The 21581-nt window shown below is 39.7% G+C and overlaps 2 protein-coding genes across 10 annotated transcripts in view; one reads left to right on the top strand and one right to left on the bottom strand.

Annotated features, from left to right (window-relative positions):
* The first annotated feature begins 636 nt into the window (after positions 1-636).
* On the top strand, positions 637-17983 carry thoc2 (THO complex 2). 5 transcript variants are annotated; one of them, XM_028421327.1, is made up of 39 exons: positions 637-775; positions 2729-2784; positions 2966-3057; positions 3208-3259; positions 3344-3414; positions 3620-3741; positions 3850-3983; positions 4098-4258; positions 4435-4527; positions 4755-4910; positions 4991-5163; positions 5330-5525; positions 5605-5643; positions 5732-5862; positions 6765-6866; positions 7256-7340; positions 7528-7621; positions 7716-7796; positions 7912-8008; positions 8510-8627; positions 8737-8916; positions 8995-9159; positions 9259-9534; positions 9718-9859; positions 9968-10125; positions 10320-10448; positions 10541-10672; positions 10771-10955; positions 11381-11553; positions 12318-12420; positions 12553-12938; positions 13184-13242; positions 14708-14743; positions 16059-16190; positions 16276-16342; positions 16426-16571; positions 16741-16817; positions 17049-17095; positions 17199-17983. In XM_028421327.1, exons 1-38 carry the CDS (start codon positions 711-713, stop codon positions 17074-17076), a joined length of 4692 nt encoding a protein of 1563 aa, XP_028277128.1. In that variant the 5' UTR covers positions 637-710; the 3' UTR covers positions 17077-17095; positions 17199-17983. The 5 variants fall into 5 exon arrangements, 4 of the variants coding, with proteins under 4 accessions (XP_028277128.1, XP_028277127.1, XP_028277126.1 ...); XM_028421326.1 differs by having other exon boundaries at positions 17196-17983; XM_028421325.1 differs by having other exon boundaries at positions 17049-17983.
* Positions 17984-19355: 1372 nt separating this feature from the next.
* The window catches only part of gria3a (glutamate receptor, ionotropic, AMPA 3a), a 56552-nt gene continuing 54326 nt past the window's right edge, over positions 19356-21581 (bottom strand). For 3 of the 5 annotated variants that reach the window (XM_028421329.1, XM_028421330.1, XM_028421331.1), the window contains 2 exons: positions 21125-21374; positions 19356-20803 (listed from right to left, as the gene is read on the bottom strand). In XM_028421329.1, the coding sequence (XP_028277130.1) occupies positions 21129-21374 (246 nt within the window). In that variant the 3' untranslated portion in view covers positions 19356-20803; positions 21125-21128. Of the gene's footprint in view, positions 20804-21124; positions 21375-21581 lie in introns of those variants that run through there. The other 2 variants (XR_003671717.1, XR_003671718.1) reach the window with 1 other exon arrangement.

Below are 21581 nucleotides of genomic sequence, written 5' to 3'. Positions count from 1 at the left end.
ATGCCCTCATAAAGGAATAATTATGAATTGAGATGAATAAATGGACTGGTATCACTGCATACATGCATTCATGAACATTAGGCTATTGCATGTTTATAGTTTTTGTTATGTTAATCAAATATTACAAAAGACAAAAACAAAGAGGATTTCCTGCAGCGTAAACATCATGCTGCTCCTCTTTATCCATATCATGTGCTGGGCTGATTTGTTAAATTCGTGGTAGAGCAGCCTGTATACATAAGGAAATTATATACATATATTCCAAGACACAAACACCACGTTCCTCCAAAATAAAATGTTCACAAACCAATGGGTGACGTCACGAAATCTACGTCCATCTTTTACAAACCTCTACGATTGTTATTCGCTGTTTCACACTTACATTTGTCCTCTAATAATAGCAAAAGGTTATAATAAGTAAAACAGAAATGCACTATAAAAATGCCATAATTTGATAAATTCAAGTAGCTATTAACCCTAACAATTATTAATGAATAGTTTTCTCAGCTACCATTTTAAAATAACATTCAAAGTTAGGGTAAAATTGATCCAAAATGCACCACTACCACTCAAAGAACACAGAGTTCCATGTTTAAAGACAGCCCTCACCGTCCCGCCTTGCAGCAGTGAGCTAGCAAAGGCAGCTAACCACCACATTTGACCCTGTGTATGCCATGATGAACTAGACATCCGGGCAGTGTGTATGGAAGATGGCGACACTTATCCTCCCTGCTGAATGGATCAAAAACTGGGAAAAAACAGGCAAACACGAGTTGTGAGTACATTTAAATTTAATCGTGCTATTAAATGACCGGATTACAAACTATTTAGTGGTAAAAACAATAGATAATACGTAGCTAGCATTCAGACATAAGGCCACTCTTTCGTTGTGTTCGCTCTAGCTAACAAGCGACAACATTAGCACGCTAAAATCAGTCATAGTAACTGAAAAGCGAGAATCTAGCTTCGCTTATTTTAAACAAAAAATGCATAACGTAGCTGGCGTGTGGAAGTTAAGTTAACCGTCAATGCTTCTCATTGAATGTTGTGTTAATGCATTTGACATCAACTCTCTATCTAACGTTACCTGCATGCTAGCAGTCAGAATAGCTTTAGCTATCGTTAGACCCTACGTTGGTTTGTAAACACGATGGCTGTCCAAGCTAAGCTAGATACCTAGCATTCGTGTACCTTCCTCCTGTGTTGCAAAATTGATCCTGTGAACTGGAATATATTTAGTTCCGACGTCCATGCACTCGGCGTTTGTTAACTTCCAACGCAGTTGCCGAGGAATTTTTTGTTAGCCTGCAAAGAGAATATTAAAAAATCGTGTGGAGGGAAACGACGGATCTTGACATAACGTCATAGCAAGTTAGCAGAAGCGTTAGCTGCGTTGTCTTGTGGTGTCGAGCGCATTGTTAAAAGTTGTTATAGCTTGGAACCATGGGCAGGTAATAATAATAACGTATAATGAAATGGTACAACCAAACGTCGTTTATGACCGATTAAACGTCCCTGTGGAGGAGATTGTAATCGCAGCGTTAGCTAACGTTATACAGCGTTAGTTACGGGTTTTCTCAAGTTAGAATCTAACAGGTCACCTTAACTAATTTCAGTGAGATCAGATCATGTTGTATTACGAAACAAAGTGGTTCGCTAGCTGCTACCCGTTGACAGCTCGACGACGAGCATCAACTCAATATAAAGAGATACAAAGTTAACCCAATAACCTCGGCAGCACCGCAGAATCTGACACCTAGAAATCGATAAGAGGTTTGGAGCTACTAACAAAAAAGAAGGACTTTCTTTGCACGATTACAACTTTATATATCCCTCATTTTCTTGAGCGCAGCTGTTAAGTACAGGCGAAGATACAAAAGGCTTATCTTGAGTCTTAGCTGCTATTAGTCAGTGTAGGCCTTGCTTATAAAGAAAAGGCCTGCAGTGAGATGCATCAGTTCTAACTCCTACCGTACTTGCTTGTGTCTTTAGCTGCTAGCATTTTACCAGATATTTGTCTTATAAAATACATTATGGTACACGTGTAATTACGTAGCACAATGGAATGCCACTCAAGCTAGAAAGGGCAGTTGCCTTGTGCTGTGATTGTCGAAGTATTATTACACAACATTTTAACATTTTTCATTAAAAAATATCTAAGGTTGATGTAGGGGACTGTCTGTGTTACCAGGGTTTTGGTTTCATTGAGTGCTGTATATATTTGCTTAAACTGTACCTCACATCCTTAGATGAATAGGATTGTAGCTGTGTTTGTCCATGGTGCCCAGATGTGTCTGGAGCAGCAACAAAAAGTACACTCAAGAAGAAGGTCCAGTATTCTGGAGGACCGTATGTGTTAAGGAAACTTTGCCAATACAGTACAATGGCATCTTGCTCATAGTTGTAGTAATATCCTGGGGAATATACCAGGGGGAAAATACCTGCTGAGTGGTGAATGCACTTAGAACATCACTGGAAAATAAAAGCAAAATTATGGCTACAGGTGTTGTCATTTCAAGGTGGTGAAGAGTGGAGGGCAGATGATGTTTTCACTACAAATAAAATATCACAGGGTTTATTTGGAACCAAGCCATGGCTGTCACCTCTCAGGAGACGTTATTGCTTTCCAAACTCTTTGGTTCTGTTGAAAGTGTTTTTCATGGTCCTTTATTCATTGAGCTGTATATGACTAATGATTATTACATTATTTGTTTGTTTTTTCTTATAGCGTACAACTCTGCAAGGATCTTACAGAAAAAACGGATAATGGAAGTGAAGTTAGAGGTAAGCAGAGTGTCACCTTACAAGTAACAAAGCAGCTAAACGCATTCCTTAACCTTGTAGACATCTTCTTTTCAGCAGTATAATAAATGCTTAACATGGCTTTATATGAATAAGGACTTTCTTGTCCATTCTTTGATTTCAGTTTTAAATAAAATGTGTTCTTGTCTTTTTCGCCCTGCAGACATACAGGCCGCCTTATATGAGCTCTGCTCGCAAGTTGTACAGGGAAACCTTAAGTTGGATCTTGCTGCCAACGTCCTTGGAGAAATGATGGTATTTTACCATATATATTTGTTTGTTTTAATTGAGGACAGAAAATATAAACAAGTCCCACTTTTGTGCATATAAAATGATGATTGGTTCGACATTTTCATTTTTTGGAATTCCTGTAGAATAAACATTTGCTCTTTGTTGTATTTTCAGGAGCTACGAGATGACATGCCATCGATTTTAGCAGATGTGTTCAGTATACTAGGTAAATATCCTGATTTTAACAAATAAAGTGCTGTTCATGGTTACCAGTCTTGTCTTATTTTTACCCCTTTTTTTTTTTTTACAGATTTAGAGACAGGTGCACTGGAAGAAAAAAATAAACGTGACCATTACACACAGTTGGTGGGAGCATGTTTGGTAAGAACAGTATTTCTTTTTTCACTCGCCATTTGGAAGAAGCATGTGTTGTATGCATGTCAGACTAGAATAGAGGGCAACATCTGTCTGAAAAAAATCATTTGTATAATCAAGGCATCAGAATTTTTCCTTGTCCAGACTTCAAGATAATTGTTTTCATTTTGGATTAGATTTTGCTCTCATTAATTACCCACTTGTATTTCAGTTTTATGTACCAGAGGGCATCCTGAAAGAGAGGCTGGATCCAGAAACACTTGAATCCCTTGGACTGATAAAACAAGCCCATCAGTTTAATCAGAAGATTGTAAAAATAAAGACTAAGTTATTGTAAGTTCGTGAAGGACGCCGTTTATTACAGATGTATACACACACATAATTACATTTGGTCTGTTCATTTTATATGATAATTCATACCCAGGGTTTTTTTCTTTTCAGTTACAAGCAACAGAAGTTTAACTTGTTAAGAGAGGAGAATGAAGGCTATGCCAAACTAATCACTGAGCTTGGTCAAGACCTGTCGGGCAGCATCACCAGCCATCTTGTCCTGGAGAGCATCAAGTCACTGATAGGTAAAAAGATACATGACACTTGTATCATCATCTAAAGACCTGAAGATATTCAAAGGAAATGCATCACATAACTTTTGTTATGTTGCTTATTCCCTATTTCTCTTTTACCCGCAGGATGTTTTAACTTGGACCCAAATCGGGTTTTGGACATAATCCTGGAGGTGTATGAGAGTCGATCGGATCAAGATGAATTCTTCCTCTCCCTCATAAAGTCCTATATGTGTGAGCCGCTCACCCTTTGCCACATTTTGGGCTTTAAGTTCAAATTCTACCAGGTGAGAATCACATCAAGATGATAATACATAAAATGTGTCCATTGCTACTGTAATACGATTAACTACTTTTAAATGTTAAAAGACTTCATATATATTTAAACCATAATTGCAAGATGATTATAATTGTTTTTTCTCACATTATACTGTGTTAAATCGTTTTCTTCCATTTTATTCAGGAGCCTAATGAGGAAACCCCCAAGTCACTTTACCACATTGCTGCTGCTCTGCTTCACCATAATCTGATTGAGCTGGAAGATCTCTATGTTCATGTAAGTCCAGCTGATTACAGCATCAATTAAGATCTTTCCTGTCGCATATATGTCTGTTGTATAGCTTCTTGGCACCAGTCAGTTAGTTTCAATTAAGCCCATGAAAACTACATCCTGTTACCTTATTTGTATAGTATTTTTTGTGACATTTTTTTGTTCTACTACCTATTAAAAATGTGATGCCCTCTGTATTAATCTTTGCTCTTTTGCTGCCTCTGCCATTCCAGCTCATGCCACTAGATGCCACCATTGTAGAGGAGCACAAACGAGAGATCTCAGAGGCTAAGCAGATTGCCCGCAAGCTGGTTATGGTTGTTTTGCCTTCAGAGAAAAATGAAGACAAAGAAAAGGACAAAGAGAAAGAGGAGGAGAAAAATGAAAAGGTACTGTGTTTCTATATCTAATATATAATAATGATATTTAAAATGTTTATCTCACTTGCTGGTTACTTGTCTGTCCACAGCCACCTGACAACCAGAAGCTCGGTCTGTTAGAAGCGCTGCTAAGGATTGGGGACTGGCACCACGCCCAGTGTATTATGGACCAGATGCCTTCTTTCTATGCTACTTCTCACAAGGCCATTGCACTGGCACTCTGCCAGCTTGTACACCTGACTGTGGAGCCTCTTTACAGAAGGTTGTTATTTCCTTGTTGCACTTACTGCCCACCATGTGTAGTCAGAATCACAAGCATGGCTCATTACATCTTAATCCAGTTTGACTCCCTCACAGTTTCAACAATTTGTGCATACAAGTCCAGAAAAATGCATGTTAAATGACTAATTGTGCTATGTTCTTTATAGGGCTGGTGTCCCAAAAGGAGCAAGGGGATGTGTAATGCATCCACTGAGAAATAAGCGAGCTCCTCGGCCCGTGGAGAGCTTTGAGGACCTACGCAGGGACACATTCAGTATGCTTTGTTATCTGGGCCCTCACCTCTCTCATGACGCTATCCTCTTTGCTAAGATAGTGCGTCTGGGCAAAGCCTTCATGAAAGAGGTAAAAAAAAGCTAAACTATATTATTTATAACATAGCATAAATTATTTTGACCTGGATTTGCTTTTTTTCTCATTTTAGTACCAAAGTGATAGCAGACCTGAGGTCAAAGACAAGATGGCAAGTGTTACAGGGCACCTCTGGTTATCTCTGTAGTAAACAGTGACTTTGAAGAAATGTATTGATGATGATTGTATATTCATTGCAGGAAACCTTACTGAGTTGTTTCCTGAGCATCGCAGACCAGGTGCTACTCCCTTCCCTTTCTGTGATGGAGTGTAATGCTTGCATGTCGGAGGAGCTGTGGGGTCTCTTCAAACTCTTTCCCTACCAGCACAGGTGAGACACACACACAGGCTCACATACTTGTATCACTCACTACATGTGGCACTGTGTAATCGAGTTGAGTTGCAGAAAGTAAACCCTTGAGCGTCGCTCCAGGATGGTGTTTACTAGCTGGCAAGGAAAAGAGAAGCGTACACAATTAAACTCAGTTGTTCAAATTGTGCTTGATTGTGCAAAGCGTGTTGTGCATTTCTCTTCACAAACAATTTTTGTTCTACTCTAGGGCATTGCAAGGGTTTTATTTTTAGAGGCTTTGATTGGGAAATTTTGACACATCACTGATATGTCATGGCACTCCAAATTCCCAAAGGTTTTGTTTTTAGTGTTGTCTGTGTCAGCTTGTCACAGTTAATAATACAACTTCCTAAGGTACTGAAGATGGTAGCTTTTTGTAGACTATATCACTGCATTCAACACTAAACTGTGTTGACACCCTCAAAGAAAAAAATTGACATAAACTGGAAATAGCACCAACATGAAGCTTGTTTTCTTTTATTGTACAGTTGGTGGGTTATTGTTCCAAATCTGAGAATAAATCATTGATCATTTTAGATAATTGTTCCAAAATACTATTTAGGTGATATTTTTTTTAACAGTAATTCATTGAAGAGTCACACATATTGTATAATGATAGTTAAAGATAATGCAGGACAGGAGGTCGCTATTTTTAATTTTCATAGAGCCCTAAAATCCTTAAATTGCAGTGCAGCAGAGGAGACTATCAAACACCTGCTATTGGACTGTCTGGCTCTATTTCGAGTTATGTTTTTTGTTTGTGAATTTCGATTTTGTTTTTATCTGTTTGGAAATATTTGATATTATTTTTTTACATGTTTTAGGTGCAGCATATGTACACCTTTTTTTAAACAGTCCTCCCTCTATCTGTCCTTCTTAAGGTACCGGCTATATGGGCAATGGAAGAATGAGACATATTCCAGCCATCCGTTACTGGTTAAAGTTAAAGCTCAGACATCGGAAAGGGCCAAATACATCATGAAGTAAGTCACTTTGCACAGAACGCTGCTCTCTTGGTTTTTTGTGTTTCTACAATTGAAACTGGAAGAAATTGGAATTATATTGCTTTACCTTAAGCGTAAAAATCTGTGTACATGTAACAGTGAAAAGAGTTTCTGTTCTGATTTAGCTTTTATGTGTATTTGACATGGACAGTTTAAACAATAAACATGTTTTTGTTGCTGGCCATGTAGTTATTTAAACACAGTGCTTATGTGGAAAAAATGACACTTCTTTTATTTTAAGCTGACAAGAGTGTTTTCCAGCTGCTGTGAAGCATACAGAAGTGACAGTCTGTGCTAACAGCGCTCTCTGTATTGTGTCAAGTTTTTAATCTGCCTTTTCTTGTCTTTTGCTTTATTTCTCCCCTTAGGCGGTTGACCAAAGAGAATGTGAAACAATCTGGAAGGCAGATTGGCAAGCTGAGCCATAGCAATCCCACCATCCTCTTTGATTATGTAAGTTAGTTTGCTTTTGCTGGTATATGTTCTTTACTTGTCCTTTTTAATGATGTCAGCACACAACAAAGACTTTTGCAAAGACTTTTTTTTAAATGCCGTATTCATTATGCTAAGCTTAACAGAATGTGAGACAAAGTATTGTCAGCTCAGCTTAAATCTACTCCACTGCCTTGTTTTGTGCCAGGTCCTGTCTCAGATCCAGTGGTACGACAACCTCATCGGTCCAGTGGTGGACTCTTTGAAATACCTCACATCCCTCAACTATGATGTCTTAGCCTGTATCCTTTTCTTCTGCGTTACTATAGGAAGTGGGTTGAAAGTGTGAAGGGGTCATCTTTGTTTCTGTTGTGTTCCACTTAACTCTGTCTTTAGATTGCATCATTGAGGCTCTGGCCAATCCTGAAAAGGAAAAAATGAAGCATGATGACACTACCATCTCCTCATGGCTCCAGAGTATGTGTCTTCCCAAGTCACATCATTCATTTGCATTCAAAAGGAGAGAAGCTGTTTGATGTTCTAATCGTTTAACATGTATGTTTAACATACATCTGCTCATCTTTTAACCAAGGCCTGGCAAGTCTGTGTGGAGCCGTGTTCAGAAAATACCCAATTGAATTGGCTGGCCTTCTTCAGTATGTCACCAACCAGCTAAAAGCAGGGAAGAGGTAATCAAGCTTAAACCAAACATCATTATGTCTTTATTAGCACTTACTGTATATAGCCTTGTGTCGAACTCTTCATATTGCTTTTGCATAATTGTTGTCAAATCCAACAATTTACACAATTACCATACACAAAGTTATCACTACCTCGACCATTTTTTTTTCAATGCTGTGTATTATCGTAAGATGTTTTTTTTCTCAAAATGACTTCCTTCTATTCAAAATAATTCAGACTGTAATTGCTTTATATATATATATATATATATATATACATGTGGTCTTAAGTGTGGGTTAGCACAGGGTAAAGACTAATTCAGCCAGGTTGATCCAAAAGTCTCATAACATAATTTCACTGAAGATGCTTTGCCACTCCCACAAGTAGCCTCATCAAAAAATGATGCTTTGATTCCAGTTGTCTCAGTTCCAAACCTTTCGATAGCACCTAGTTGTTTTTAAATTCCCATACAAGCCTTGCTTCTGATATATCTCCTTTCTTAACTGTAGTTTTGACCTGCTGATCCTAAAAGAGGTAGTGCAGAAAATGGCAGGCATTGAGATCACAGATGAGATGACCTCGGAACAGTTGGAGGCCATGACTGGAGGGGAGCAACTCAAAGCTGAGGTAAGTACACCAGACTCGGGTTCCATTTTTGTCTCCCAATGCAATTTTTATAGCAAGACCTGATGCACTGGATCTCAATTTCATGTCTTAATCCTGTCTTTTTTTACAGGGTGGTTACTTTGGCCAGATCAGGAACACTAAAAAGTCATCACAGCGTCTGAAGGATGCACTGCTCGACCATGAACTCGCCCTGCCTTTGTGTTTACTCATGGCACAGCAGCGAAATGGTGTAGTTTTCCTGGAGGGTGGGGAGAAACATCTTAAACTTGTGGGCCACCTGTATGACCAGGTATGCATCTTTAAGTATTTTTATTTGTAGGGAAACAATAGAATGCCCATGCTTAAAGATATCTTTGTCCTTCTGCAGTGTCATGACACACTAGTGCAGTTTGGTGGCTTTCTGGCCTCCAACCTAAGCACAGAGGACTACATTAAGCGAGTACCCTCCATTGACATCCTTTGTAACCAGTTCCACACTCCACATGATGCAGCCTTCTTTCTGTCTCGGCCAATGTATGCCCATCAGATCTTGGTGAGTGGAGTATTAGTAGAGTGTTGACTAGGTAAGAAAATGATAAATGGTCTCAAGCTGTTTTTGTTTTTTAAATTTTATTATCCTCTTTACGTACAGTCCAAGTATGATGAGCTGAAGAAGGCAGAAAAAGGCAACCGGCAGCAGCAGAAGGTACATAAATACGTGGCTGCCTGTGAGCAGGTGATGACACCAGTGCATGAGGCTGTAGTATCCCTTCATCCCGCTCGGGTCTGGGATGATCTCCGTCCGCAATTTTACGCTACCTTCTGGTCCCTCACCATGTACGACCTGGCTGTGCCTCATTCTGCCTATGAGCGTGAGGTCAACAAGCTCAAGGTCCAGATCAAGGCAATTGAGGACAATCCTGAGATTGTAAGTGTTCTGAGTAAAATATTTGTGTTGTGCTGTTTTTTTTCTCGAGTGGAAACCATGTCCAATTCAATTATGAAGAATGCCTGTTACAAAGTAGCGCATGAATATGAATATAGAGCTTGTATGATGAATAGTCATTGTTGATGTGTATTTGTGATGTGGCTGTTGTTTGCCTTTATGTAGCCTTTGAATAAGAAGAAGAAGGAGAAGGAACGCTGCACTGCCCTGCAGGAAAAACTACAAGAAGAGGAAAAGAAGCAGCTGGAGCACGTTCAGAGAGTCCTACACCGGCTCAAATTGGAAAAAGACAACTGGTTGTTGGCCAGTAAGTATCCTAATGTTTGTCATCAAGTATACAGTCTGGCTGGGAATTTTGGGAGAAGAAGCCTGTTGACTTCCCTGTTTTACTCATTCAAATTTAATATTTTGATAGAATCTACGAAAAATGAGACCATTACAAAGTTCCTGCAGCTCTGTCTGTTTCCTCGCTGCATCTTCTCCTCCATCGATGCTGTGTACTGTGCCCGCTTTGTCGAGCTGGTCCATCAGCAGAAGACGCCCAACTTCTGTACCCTTCTCTGTTATGACAGGGTAAGATACTTGCATAATGTAAAGTGCCGTGTAAAGTGCAACTCAATTTTAAGTGTGGCAGCTAGTGACTGCTGGCCTCTTAAGAACTTTTTTGTTTAGTTCAGACATGTCACTTAAGAACAGCTCTAGGACTGCTTTGATAACCACTTTCCAAATGTATTTCATATATTTACAGTATTTTTATCGGTCCGCAGGTGTTCTCTGCGATCATTTACACGGTGGCCAGCTGTACAGAGAATGAGTCTCATCGCTACGGACGCTTCCTCTGCTGCATGTTGGAGACGGTAACCCGCTGGCACAGTGACCGCGCAATCTATGAAAAGGTGACCAGTTTTGCCCATTCTGTACACCTTCTCAACATGTTATGACATGCAGACATGACATGACGGTGTCTCTTGTTGTTGTGTTATCATAGGAGTGTGTCAATTACCCTGGCTTCCTGACCATCTTCAGAGCTACAGGCTTTGATGGAGGGAACAAAGCAGATCAACTAGACTATGAAAACTTCAGGCATGTGGTGCATAAATGGCACTACATGCTGACTAAAGTGAGCTGCTTTTCTTTATTCTTCTGCCTAGACAGCAACTGTCACAGCTCTGGTGTATATTTATTCATAACCATGCCCTCTAATTCTGCTCCAAACAGGCATCAGTTCACTGCCTGGAAACAGGAGATTACACACACATCCGGAACATTTTAATCGTGCTTACAAAGATCCTACCCTGCTACCCAAAGGTCCTCAACCTAGGCCAAGCGCTGGAGTGCCGGGTCCACAAGATCTGCCTTGAGGAGAAGGATAAGAGACCAGACCTCTATGCCTTAGCAATGGGGTAACACAGAATTGTGTGCTGTTCAGCTCAACGAGGAGCATACAGTTTAACATCTTAGGAGAAATGTCAGAATGATGGGGGAAAGGAAAGGAAAAGTAGTATCAGATGAAAGGTATTGATTGTAGCCAAAATTATGACAAGGGAAAGTTTATCTGGGCGATTATAGTCCAGAGTAGATAGGGTTATTCTTGAGGCTGTAATTGAACCTTTGAGTGTTTCTGAAATGCCAGGATCTTGGGTAGCCATTGTACATTGGTAGCCTTGAGGTTCTTAAAATAAAAAAAGCAAGTTTTAACATTTATAAGTACTGTGCTTTTACAGCTGCATATTTTTTTTTTATATTTTTTGCACCGTATGACAGAAGTCAGAAGCTTTTTGGAGGTTTTGTTTCTGTTCTGTTTTCAAACCCTTTATGCATCTTACAGTTATTCAGGTCGATTGAAAAGCCAGAAGGTCCACATGGTCCCTGAGAATGAGTTTCACTACAAGGAGCAGCCAGCGCGAAATGCCACGCCCGCCAGTCAACAGAACGGTCCCGGCAGCACAGGCAAGCCAGCTACCAGCACAAGCAAGACAGATGAGGGGACATCTGAGGATGGTGAGTGAATTACATCACATGCTGATAATTGTATCTGTTGCACAAAGGATTAGGCACTGTGTATGCACAGTTTAACTGAAATCCAGGTATCAAGTAAATTTATTGACATAGCGCTTTTTACAGTCAGAATTGTCTCAAAGTACTTTACAGAAACCTTGAACATGAACCCCCTAAAGAGCAACAGTGGCAGGGAAAAATTCCATTTTAACAGGACGAAACCTTGAGCAGGACCCGGCTCATTAGTGAGAATCTTCATGTTGATAGCCGTCCAGGTAGAGAAGGAGAAGAAAAGGGTAGACAGGACACATCTGATGAGATGTGGAGAGAGAGAGAGAGGATGATGTGAGAGAGAGAGAAACAAACATGCAGCAAACATGGAACACATGAAACACAGGAAAACATGACGGGTTATTGATGTCAAGCAAGCTAAAACTATTGAGTTTATATTATAGTGGATTTATATATCATGAGTTAATTATAGAACAAACATGGACCACAGACTGGTGCAAGCAATAAGCATTGGTTTGGTCAGGCTGGACTGCAGGTCAGCATGCAAGTCTGGAGGCAGAGAAACCCAGTATATCTGCAGTAGTTTCCTTCAGACACAAATAAATAGTTTGAATGTCATAACAATTAAAATTTGGGATCCATGTATACAGTTCTTTAGCTTTAACGGAACTTCTACATTGATGTTACAGATCCAAATATGTATATGCATAGTATTAGGTTGTCCTCAAACAGTTCTTGGTTTGTTTTTCGTGCAGATCGGAGCAAAGATAAATCTCAGGGGACCACAAAGCCAGTGAACAAAGCCAACAGTGCAGCAGCCAAAGTGACCACCAGCAATGGAAATGGTGCTCTCAACAGGTAACTATATCTCGACCTTCTATGACACTGATGTATGATACAGAAATGAGTTTTCATCTGCATCTTTTAACACATTATAGTGTTAAAATCTGCTAAAACCAATTTTAAGAAAGGACCCTTTTTCTTTTGCAGCACCAAAGCTGTTAAAGAGCGGGACGACAAAGAAAAGAGTGGGAAGGAGAAAAAAGAGAAAAAGGAAAAGACACCAGGCAGCACTCCCGAGATAAAGGCGGAGAACCGTCGAGAGAAGCAGAGAGACGAGAGAGCAGGAAAGGAGGAGCGGGTGGCACGAGAGGGTAAGGAGAAGACCCCTAAGGCAGACAGGGAGAAAGTGAAGCCAGAGGAGAAGAGCAGCAAAGACGACAAGGCCAAAGCCGGAAACGGGGAGCCAATGGAACCGTCCAGGGATCGTGATGTCATCAAGGAGTCCAAAAGCAAGGAGAAAGGAGACAGAAGTGCCGCGGCTGCATCCCTCAAGTCACCAGTTCCCAGATCAGAATCAGCTGAGACGGAGAGGGGTAAGAAACCTTCCTGTTATACTGCCATTCTGAGCACACTCATAAAATGTATATTAGATTTTCAACTATGCTATTCAGGATATATTACAGAGTGTACCACAGTATGTGTATCTGCCACACAGCTTCACAAATCAAAATAGGAAAATCATACATGTCTAGTGATGAAGTGATAGATGGAGTTGTTTCTAGAACGCTGAATATGTGGCATAAATTAACACAAGCTTTTGCTCTTCTTGTGTATACAGATCACAAAAGACGAAAGCTCGACAGTCACTCTTCCCCGTCCCACTCCTCGTCTGTTAAGGTTAGTATGGCTTGAGGAAGGCTGTGCCAGTTTCTTCTCTATCTGCCGGAGCATTCCCTGCCGTTGCACATTCCAGCAGCCCTGAAGATCATCGAGGAGAGTTGTCGTACATATGTGGCATCTGGAAATCCCAGTGATATGCATGGGAGTTGGAAAGCATTCCATGGACAGCAGCCTAATATTTTGCAGAATTGGGAGAAATCCCTTCAAGGACTTAGCCAAGAGAATATTGTGTATATTGAGTATTTTCATATTGAAATATATACCTATTTTCCTAATGATAAAAAGCAGTCAGTGTGCCTTGAGAAGAAAGAATTTTTTGAGAATTTCTATATTCCATGTGGAGTTTTTTTGCTTTTTTTTGAGAATAATATTCAACTGAAGCAAAGTGGCTTTCCAAATCAAGTGCTCTCCAAAGGCAAACAAGATATTTTTTTTCCACCCAGAGCAGTGTTTTTTCTACGTGAAAAAAGTTTTTCTGCATTTTTTTTTTGGGAGCTGCGAAGATTTCCTGGTTTAAAGTGATGTAAAGCATTTTGCTTTCTCCTCATCGTCCCTGGAACCAGCAAACCGCTCTGCTGTAGGATTGTCTCTTGGCTGCCTCTGAGTCATCGTCCCTTCTACTATCTCCGCTTGTTAAAAAACGGCCTGCATGCAGCCCTCGCATCATGTGATGCAGCCCAATGAGTCCTGCCGGCCCCTACAACGCTGTCCCTACTACTACCAGCCATCAGCATCTACAGTCGTACTACCTCCTGGCAGGCGTTGAGTGGAGAATCTGAGCCACCAGCAACTGAGATCAACGGAGAAAATGAATGTTGTGAATCAGCCAAAAATGCAGAGGAAAATGAGCCTGCTCCTACAAAGAGAGTGAGGGAGAGTGGGCGAAGCCTGAATCGTCTGGAGCGTTGCCCAAACTGCTGGAAGCTTGTGATAGGTCTTAATTTTACCCTTCCACCAGAGAAATAGGCTCCATGTGTCTTATCCATTCCTGAACTGTAAGTGACAGCAACAGTTACCTATTGTAGGGATACAGTCAAGCACATAGGAATTGAGTGATTTGTCTCACATACACAGTAACACACATACATCTTATTTATGGCACTTGCACTTTAGATGTATTTAAATACCAGCTGCGCTGTAGAACTTCTGTATTATGCTGCCTGAAATTGCAGACATGTCTGTAGTAACAAGACTAGCAGTTATTTCATATTTGCTCAGGGTTTTTCTATTTTAAGTATTGACATTCCAGATGTTGAGCCTATGAACTCTCCTCTATGTAATAACCTTGTCAAAGCCTTAGTCCTTGAAGGTCAGAGGTCAAGGGAGAAGTATGCTGTTGGTCCGGCCAGCCCAGACCCCCCCACTCCCCCCACCCCTTCTTCCAACTCTACTGCTGTCTGACAACCTCCTCCCAACCCCCACCCCCTCCCAGCTCATCTGTCATCTCCATTCATCCCTACAGGACAATAGCAACGAACCCAAGGAGTCCACATCCAAGGTTTGAACTCACTCTACTTCTCTCACCTTCTCTCTGTTTTTGTGTTCAGGTGTCAATATTTGTAAAATATTTCATCTTTGATGTCACTTTTTTCCTCACACTATATAATAAGAGAAGTAATAGGTGAAGATAACACTTGAAGCTACACTATTTGATTTTTTTTTTACTTCTTAGAGGCAGCAGATTAAGTGTCAAGCTTTGCATTAATAGTTAATCCTGTTAGTGTTAACATTTCTGCATTATTGCAGCATTTATTTGGAGCCATCTTTCTGACAACTGGATATAATCTAATGCCTGCTTACTTTGCCATAAACCCCACTAAAGCTGTAAGATGTTTTCAGTTTTTACTGGCTGGTTGTTCACCTCAGTCTCTTTCTGATGCAACAGAGGTAATTAACTCTGGCTGAAAACATTCACCTGTTGCTCCTTACTTGGTGGTAGGAAATTCATCAGTCCCACTTCAGTCAATTATTTTATATATATAAGCTACTATTCAGCCAGGTTATCAAGTATAAAGTAGTGTGATAAAATGCCTTCATGAAGAAGGTGAAGTTTTAGAGAAGGGCCAGCATTTTTCAGCACAGTTTTAATTGTACTAGGAAAAATATCTTGTTCTCTTTGTGCTCGTTGTTAATTTACCAGCCTCCACTTATAGGTCACCACTTACATCTGCTTTGGTCTACATTGCTGTGTGTTACTTCATAAGCAGGTTATTAATATTGAAGTATTGCTTCTTATTTCTAAACAGGGGGACTGGCATCAGTGTGCAGTATAATGAATTATGAACTGAACAACAAAGAATCTTTCACCTCTCCCTAAGACATGTTTTCACCCTGATCCTCTTGTGAAAATTGTTAAAGCCTATCAGTTTGGAGACATGGAACTACATGGTGTGGTTTTAAAAGTTCAAGCTTTTTATAAAACGCACTGCTTTATTTAGCAGTCACATTTCTTTACAGAGCAACTGAACTTCTAGCCAGAAGCTTGATCAAGCTGTTTAAAACCTCCTGCAGAGTTCTTTTAATATTGGTTGACGTACTTAAAAATTAAAGCTGCAATTTGCCACTTCTGAATAATGTTCATTTTTAAGTGAATCTTTTGAATCACAGAGCCTGAAGGACAGAAATGTGGAATACTGGAGAGTATAAAACAGTTAGAACTCTTTGTGTGAGGTAACAAAGAATATTATGGTCGTAGCTGTTTTCACCAATTTATTTAAAACCCATTGCATGTATATTCTGTTGTAACATTCGATTACTGCATCATTAAACAGGCTTGCATCTCTTGTTCTCTTCATATATAATTGCCTTTGCAGCATCACCTCAACTACAATTCAGTTGCCCGGTCCAAGAGCAGAGAGAGGGAGATGGAGAAGAAAGACTCAGAGAACACACAAGGCCGATCCAAAGAGAAGAAGGAAGAAAAGGATCGGAAAGACAGGAAAAGAGTCAGTGTCATAGTTAATTTTTCTTCTAACGTTAGTACTAGGCTGAGTAATTTTCTAAGGTTTTGTTGCTTTGTTTCTCTCTCAGGACCACGCTGTCAATGACCGTGAAACAAGCCAAGAATCCAAACGCAGAAAGGATGAGAATGGAACCAGTAAGTGTTTATGTCCTCACAAGTCTGAAGTTAGTCAGTCCACCATGTAAAATAAAAAATATAACTGAAGTTTTCCCTCCCAGATTCCTCCAAAAACAGTAAAAGCACAAGTCCCTCCTGTGACTCTCCATTGTCAGCTGAAAAGGAAAAGAGCAAAAGATCCAAGTCATCCAGTAAAGAGAAGGCAGAGTCTGTGAAACCTGAGCGGACGTCCTCTGGAGGCAAAAAGGTCAGCCAGGCTTTCCCGATTTCTCTGTATAGAACAAGACATTAAACCTTATTCTCCACTTTTTCAGTTTAAGTAATTTGGCTAGTACATGAAAATCACAAATGTTCATAAGGTCTTATTGTCATGACAACTCATCTGTTTCATACGGCTTTTTGTTGCTGTGCTGCAGGAGTCCAGACATGATAAAGAGAAGTCTGAAAAGAAAGAGAAAAGGGACAGCAGTGGAGGAAAGGAAGACAAAAAACAATATCCTTAAACGAGACACCAGTACTCTTCATAGTTTTCATGCCTTTGTCATTTCCCATAAAGACATCATCCTGCACCATTTTTGGAACGACAGACAGTGAAAACAAAGCAGCTCTGGATGCTCAGTGGCTGTTCTGTATGCTGTAACAAAGCAGCTGTTTTTGAGACAATCAATAACTCATGCCAGCAAGAAGACTTTGATTAATTCACTGTTTCCCTTAACAATCATACTCATAAATCCTGTGACAAGCACAGATAATGTGCAGTAATGAGTGAAGGTAAGGCGCTTCTCTGCACATGGTTGTTTAAGAGGTGTTCACAAAGACTGATGTCTGATGTATTTTCTGTCCTTCCCCTTTTAACACACACATGCTGCAGCAGAACTGGAGAAGGTGTGCTTTTATCTGCAAAACATCTGCAACTCCATCTGTACTGTGTCAACTTGTACTCTTTTAGGGTTTTTTTTTTGTAAATGCTCATCCTGAGTGGTGTTAGCTGTAGTCTTCTTACAGATCACCTCGTTATTTTTCCATTTCAAACAACAGTAAACCAACTGAAATGTTTTTTCTTCTATTTTTATGATTGAAAATGGGCACGACGTGCTGCTGTAATCACAGTGTTATTCTAACTAGAAATGTGGTTACTGTATCAAATGATTTCCTGGTAGCATCTGGTCATGGATTCAATAATCCCATGCTTGAAAAAAATGTGTATTTTTTTTGTATGTTGTCAGGCTTTGCTTTTTGCTTGTTTTATTGGAGTTAACCTGCTTTCCATACTCACTTACCTCATATCCTTTTGAGATCCTTATCTTTTTTAATCCACGCAAGGCAGTAGGGACAAGTGAGGAAAGTGATACATAGGACCAGTTTGTATATTGTGTACAATAATAAAGAGGGTAATGTTAAAATTACATCATGTTCTTTGTTTCTCCATGTCCCATACAGTTCATTTGTGACTTTGTGTTGATGCAATTTTTACATAATTTATAAAACTGTCAGTTTGACTTTGATTCAAATGTAGAATTGTAAAGTCACATACACCTACACATACACATGAGGAAAAATCTGATGCTCTGTACTCAAAATACAACTGTTTCAAAAATGACCTTTGGAGATTTTATCTGCTGTACTTGAGTGTACGCTTTTTTTTACAAAAAAAGAAAGGAAAAAAAAAGACCCAATAAATGATAGTTTTCCTAGTGTGTCACTTTGATATTGACTTGTATTGTCATTTTTTTCCTCACATGTGGGCAGCTGTTTTCTTTGTGTTGAGGGGATTACACAGACTATAAGCCTATCTTGCATTGAAAGTAAGGCCTTACACAGTTGACCGATTAGCATCCTTTCTGCTGCAGGTTTATATTATATACACAAGTTTCCACAGTGAAAAAGGAAAACACCAATCCATTTATTTATTATAAAATTGATCCAGTATTACATGTGAGGGGCAAAACTGAACCTGAAGGATTAGCAGTTTAGTTGAAGACCAAATGAAAATCCATTGGTTCATAGGTGTTGTCAATGGAAGGTGTTGTAGAACGCATCATTTTACTAACTATCAAAAGTGTGAGCTTCATAAACTGTAGAAATGTGTAATGGCATCTCTGAGGACCTCGCACAAACAGATGTTGCTGCTAGAAAAGTTTACACAGCCATCTTTAAAGAGTTGGGACTCCACCAATCCACAGGCAGAATGTCTAAAGGAAATGAAGTCCATTGTTACTCTCCTCAGGAGGCCATACAGTTACAAAGGAACCCAGGGTAACCTGTAAGCAGCTAAAGGCCTCTGACATTGGCTAATGTTAATGTTCATGAATCCACCATCAGGAGGAAAGAACCATGGTGTACGTGGCACAGCTGAGCAGAAAGTCACTGTTCTCCAAAAAGAATACTGCTGCTCGCTTGCAGTTTGCTAAAGATGCTGTGGACAAACCAGAGGGCTGCTGGGATTTTTGTTTTTGTGGACAGATGATAGAATTAGTTGGCTTAAATGAGGAGCCTATGACGCTGCAGTCCAGTATATGAAATATGAACCTCTTCCATCTGTTTTGCCTGTTTTGCTGCTGCTGAACCAGGATGACTTCCCAGCATTGGTGGAATGCTGAATTATACCAGTTAATTTGACAACAAAATATTGGACATTGGTCCATTTTACAAGAGAATGGTTAGAAAATTAATGATCTGAAAAAGTCAAGTTAAGTCCTTATTCCAAATGAAATGTGGAAGCACCTGGAAGAAGCAGTTCATGTGAGGAAACCTCCCAACATCTATGCTTGTAGCTGTTCTGTACTGAAGAATGAGCTAAAAGTCTTCCAAAGCCATCATGGATGAGTGGTCACAGCTTTTAGCTGTTGTTATTGCTGCTGTCATGGCTGTCATCAGTGATGCTGGAAGCAGATGTTCACGTATTTTAACCTCTCATGTATATGTAATATTGGATTGTTTTGAATAAATAAATGACAAAGTGAAATACTTCTGTCTCACACATTCAGTTATATACAAAATAAAAGCCCCAAAGATGAATATAAACCTGCTTTTATTAAGGAAATGTAATAAAATCCTTTGTACACCACCTCTCCACAGAGGTTCATTGTGTCCGTACATGCAACTCTCATGGGTTAAAGTACTGTTTACAAATGAAGTGGAAAAACTAAAACCAAACTGGCTCAAGATATTGTTACTAACTAAACCAGGGTCCAGTTGGAGCAGTTTGGTTAAAAAACTCACCAAATTCACATGCACTTTATCTCTGGGGGAGAAAAAGGATGAGAACGTCTGATATACTAAACAAATGGAGGCGTACATGGTTTACATGTAGCATTTGTAGTCTCTTTTTTTTCTTCTTTTTAAAAAAGTTCACTTGTACAAACAAACAAATGTTTCATTCGTTGCTCTTTCATCAATGTACAGCTCACCTTCTGCATAATGCATAGACACAGAAAGCTCATCACGACCAAAGAAGCTATGGTGTTATTGTTTACCAAAAAATGTAGAGAATCACAGCTGCAGATACTGCATTTACATGAGAACAGCTTCTAAGTGTGTACAAAGTGTAAACCATAAGCTCATTAAATCTTTTGAATATTCTAAAAAGGGCTCACTTCCTTATCTCTAAAGTATTTATAATTCTTTTGATTTCGACATTATGGCACTAAGTGATTAAAAGCAGACCTCATTTCAATTTTGAATAAACGTCTCCTTTCAAACAGTGGCAGTTCAAACAAATGAAGTCCTCATGGTTAAAACAAGCATCTAAGTGAATACAGAGTCAGTCTGACAGGCATTGAAAAGGACACCACCTATGCTGCTTCCACTACTTTCATGTTATTGATATCCTCTGAGTAACAGGGGGGGTACAAGGTCGTTGGTTTTATCAATACTTAATCCTAGTGATTGCTGCTTGTCTTTAATATTCTGACACTGAAAATAGTCTTATAGTAAAACAAGAAAATGACTTTACTTCACTAAATAGAACATTTATCCAACTTAAGATTTCACCACAAAAATATGCCTTGTAAAAGATTTAAATGATGTTTTCATCCAGGATTCTGTCTGCAAATCATGGCTTTTTTTCATGTTCTTCAAAATATATAAAACAACTGAAATTACAACAGTTCATCTATTTCTCTTTTCGAAGAAATGTTTTTTGCCCTAGTTCTACAGATTTTAGATTATTTTTTTTTTCAAGTGAATTAAATTTTAAATGCATTGCCATGACAACGAAATGCTCCATTAAGGCACTACGAGAGGCAAATCCCAAGTTTCCAGAAGCAAAAAGTCCCGCTGTGTCTTTGCCCTCTGTTAGTGTGACGACTGGGTTTATCACCCACAGTGAGCACTTGTTGACTTGAAGGTGTGTGTCCAAGCTGATGACAAAGAAGGCCGCTGCCTCCAGGATGCCAACCGCGGGAGTGTCGGGGTCACACAAGAGTGGCAGTTTCCATCCAGACACACCAATGGGAATCGACACATTTTTTTCCGCCTCTGTGGAACCAAAGGAGGGATGAAGGAGGAAGATCAATGACAAACTGTTCGTGGATCAAATAATTACTTAAGGCTAAGGTTAAGCTAGCTCAGGTTAGCAGGTTTACACATTTGACCTTTAAAGGGTCACAGTGAACTCTCAAATACTGCATTGCATGCTGGGAAATGAAAACACATCTTATACATTCTGAAAGGAGTCTAAAAACAGAAACGTTGGCATGTTTAAATAAATAAATAAAATGCCAAACATATGCTTGCAGTATGATTTTTTTCTTCCATATGTAAAGTGACAGAGCATCCAAGCAACAGTAAAAGCCGTACCCTTTTATATTTTTACACTCTCTGTCCCGTACACGTTGTAGCCTTCACGGTACGTGGCAAAATTCTGGGTGTTTGCTGGAGGGGCCGGCTTAAAGTTCTGGGCATTCTTTGCCAGCTTCAGTCTTTTTGTTTCTTGCCGTGACTTATAGCAGAACTCTATCAAAGCCACAGTCATAGCCAGGCCCAGACCTCCCACCAGAATATAGAAGACTCCTGCCACGTTGCTCAGGCTTAGTGCACTTGTCTTGTCCTGGGGGGAGGTAAAGACTACAGTTAAGGCTTTTTAAATTGGTGCTGTGAGGCTGACCTCACATACAAACAATTAAAAAAAAACCCTATGTGTATATCCTTCTGCTCTATGACTACACTTTGAGGAGGTTTCTAAATGTGTCTGCAAAACCCTCTGAGAAATAGCTGCTTGATTTATAAATGAGGGAAAAAAACTGGAACACCTTAA

The sequence above is a fragment of the Parambassis ranga genome, chromosome 14, assembly GCF_900634625.1.
Source record: "Parambassis ranga chromosome 14, fParRan2.1, whole genome shotgun sequence".
NCBI classification, from domain to species: Eukaryota; Metazoa; Chordata; class Actinopteri; family Ambassidae; genus Parambassis; species Parambassis ranga.
Note: the sequence above shows the minus strand (reverse complement) of the source record. Positions and strands in the feature narration are given on the sequence as shown.

Excerpts from the sequence above, each read along its gene's own strand:
- thoc2 (XM_028421327.1), top strand. The coding sequence starts at position 711 with ATGGCGACACTTATCCTCCCTGCTGAATGGATCAAAAACTGGGAAAAA. Across the intron at positions 2,785-2,965 it reads TAATGGAAGTGAAGTTAGAG|ACATACAGGCCGCCTTATAT; the intron begins GTAAGCAGAGTG and ends TTCGCCCTGCAG. Across the intron at positions 9,160-9,258 it reads TGTATGCCCATCAGATCTTG|TCCAAGTATGATGAGCTGAA; the intron begins GTGAGTGGAGTA and ends CTTTACGTACAG.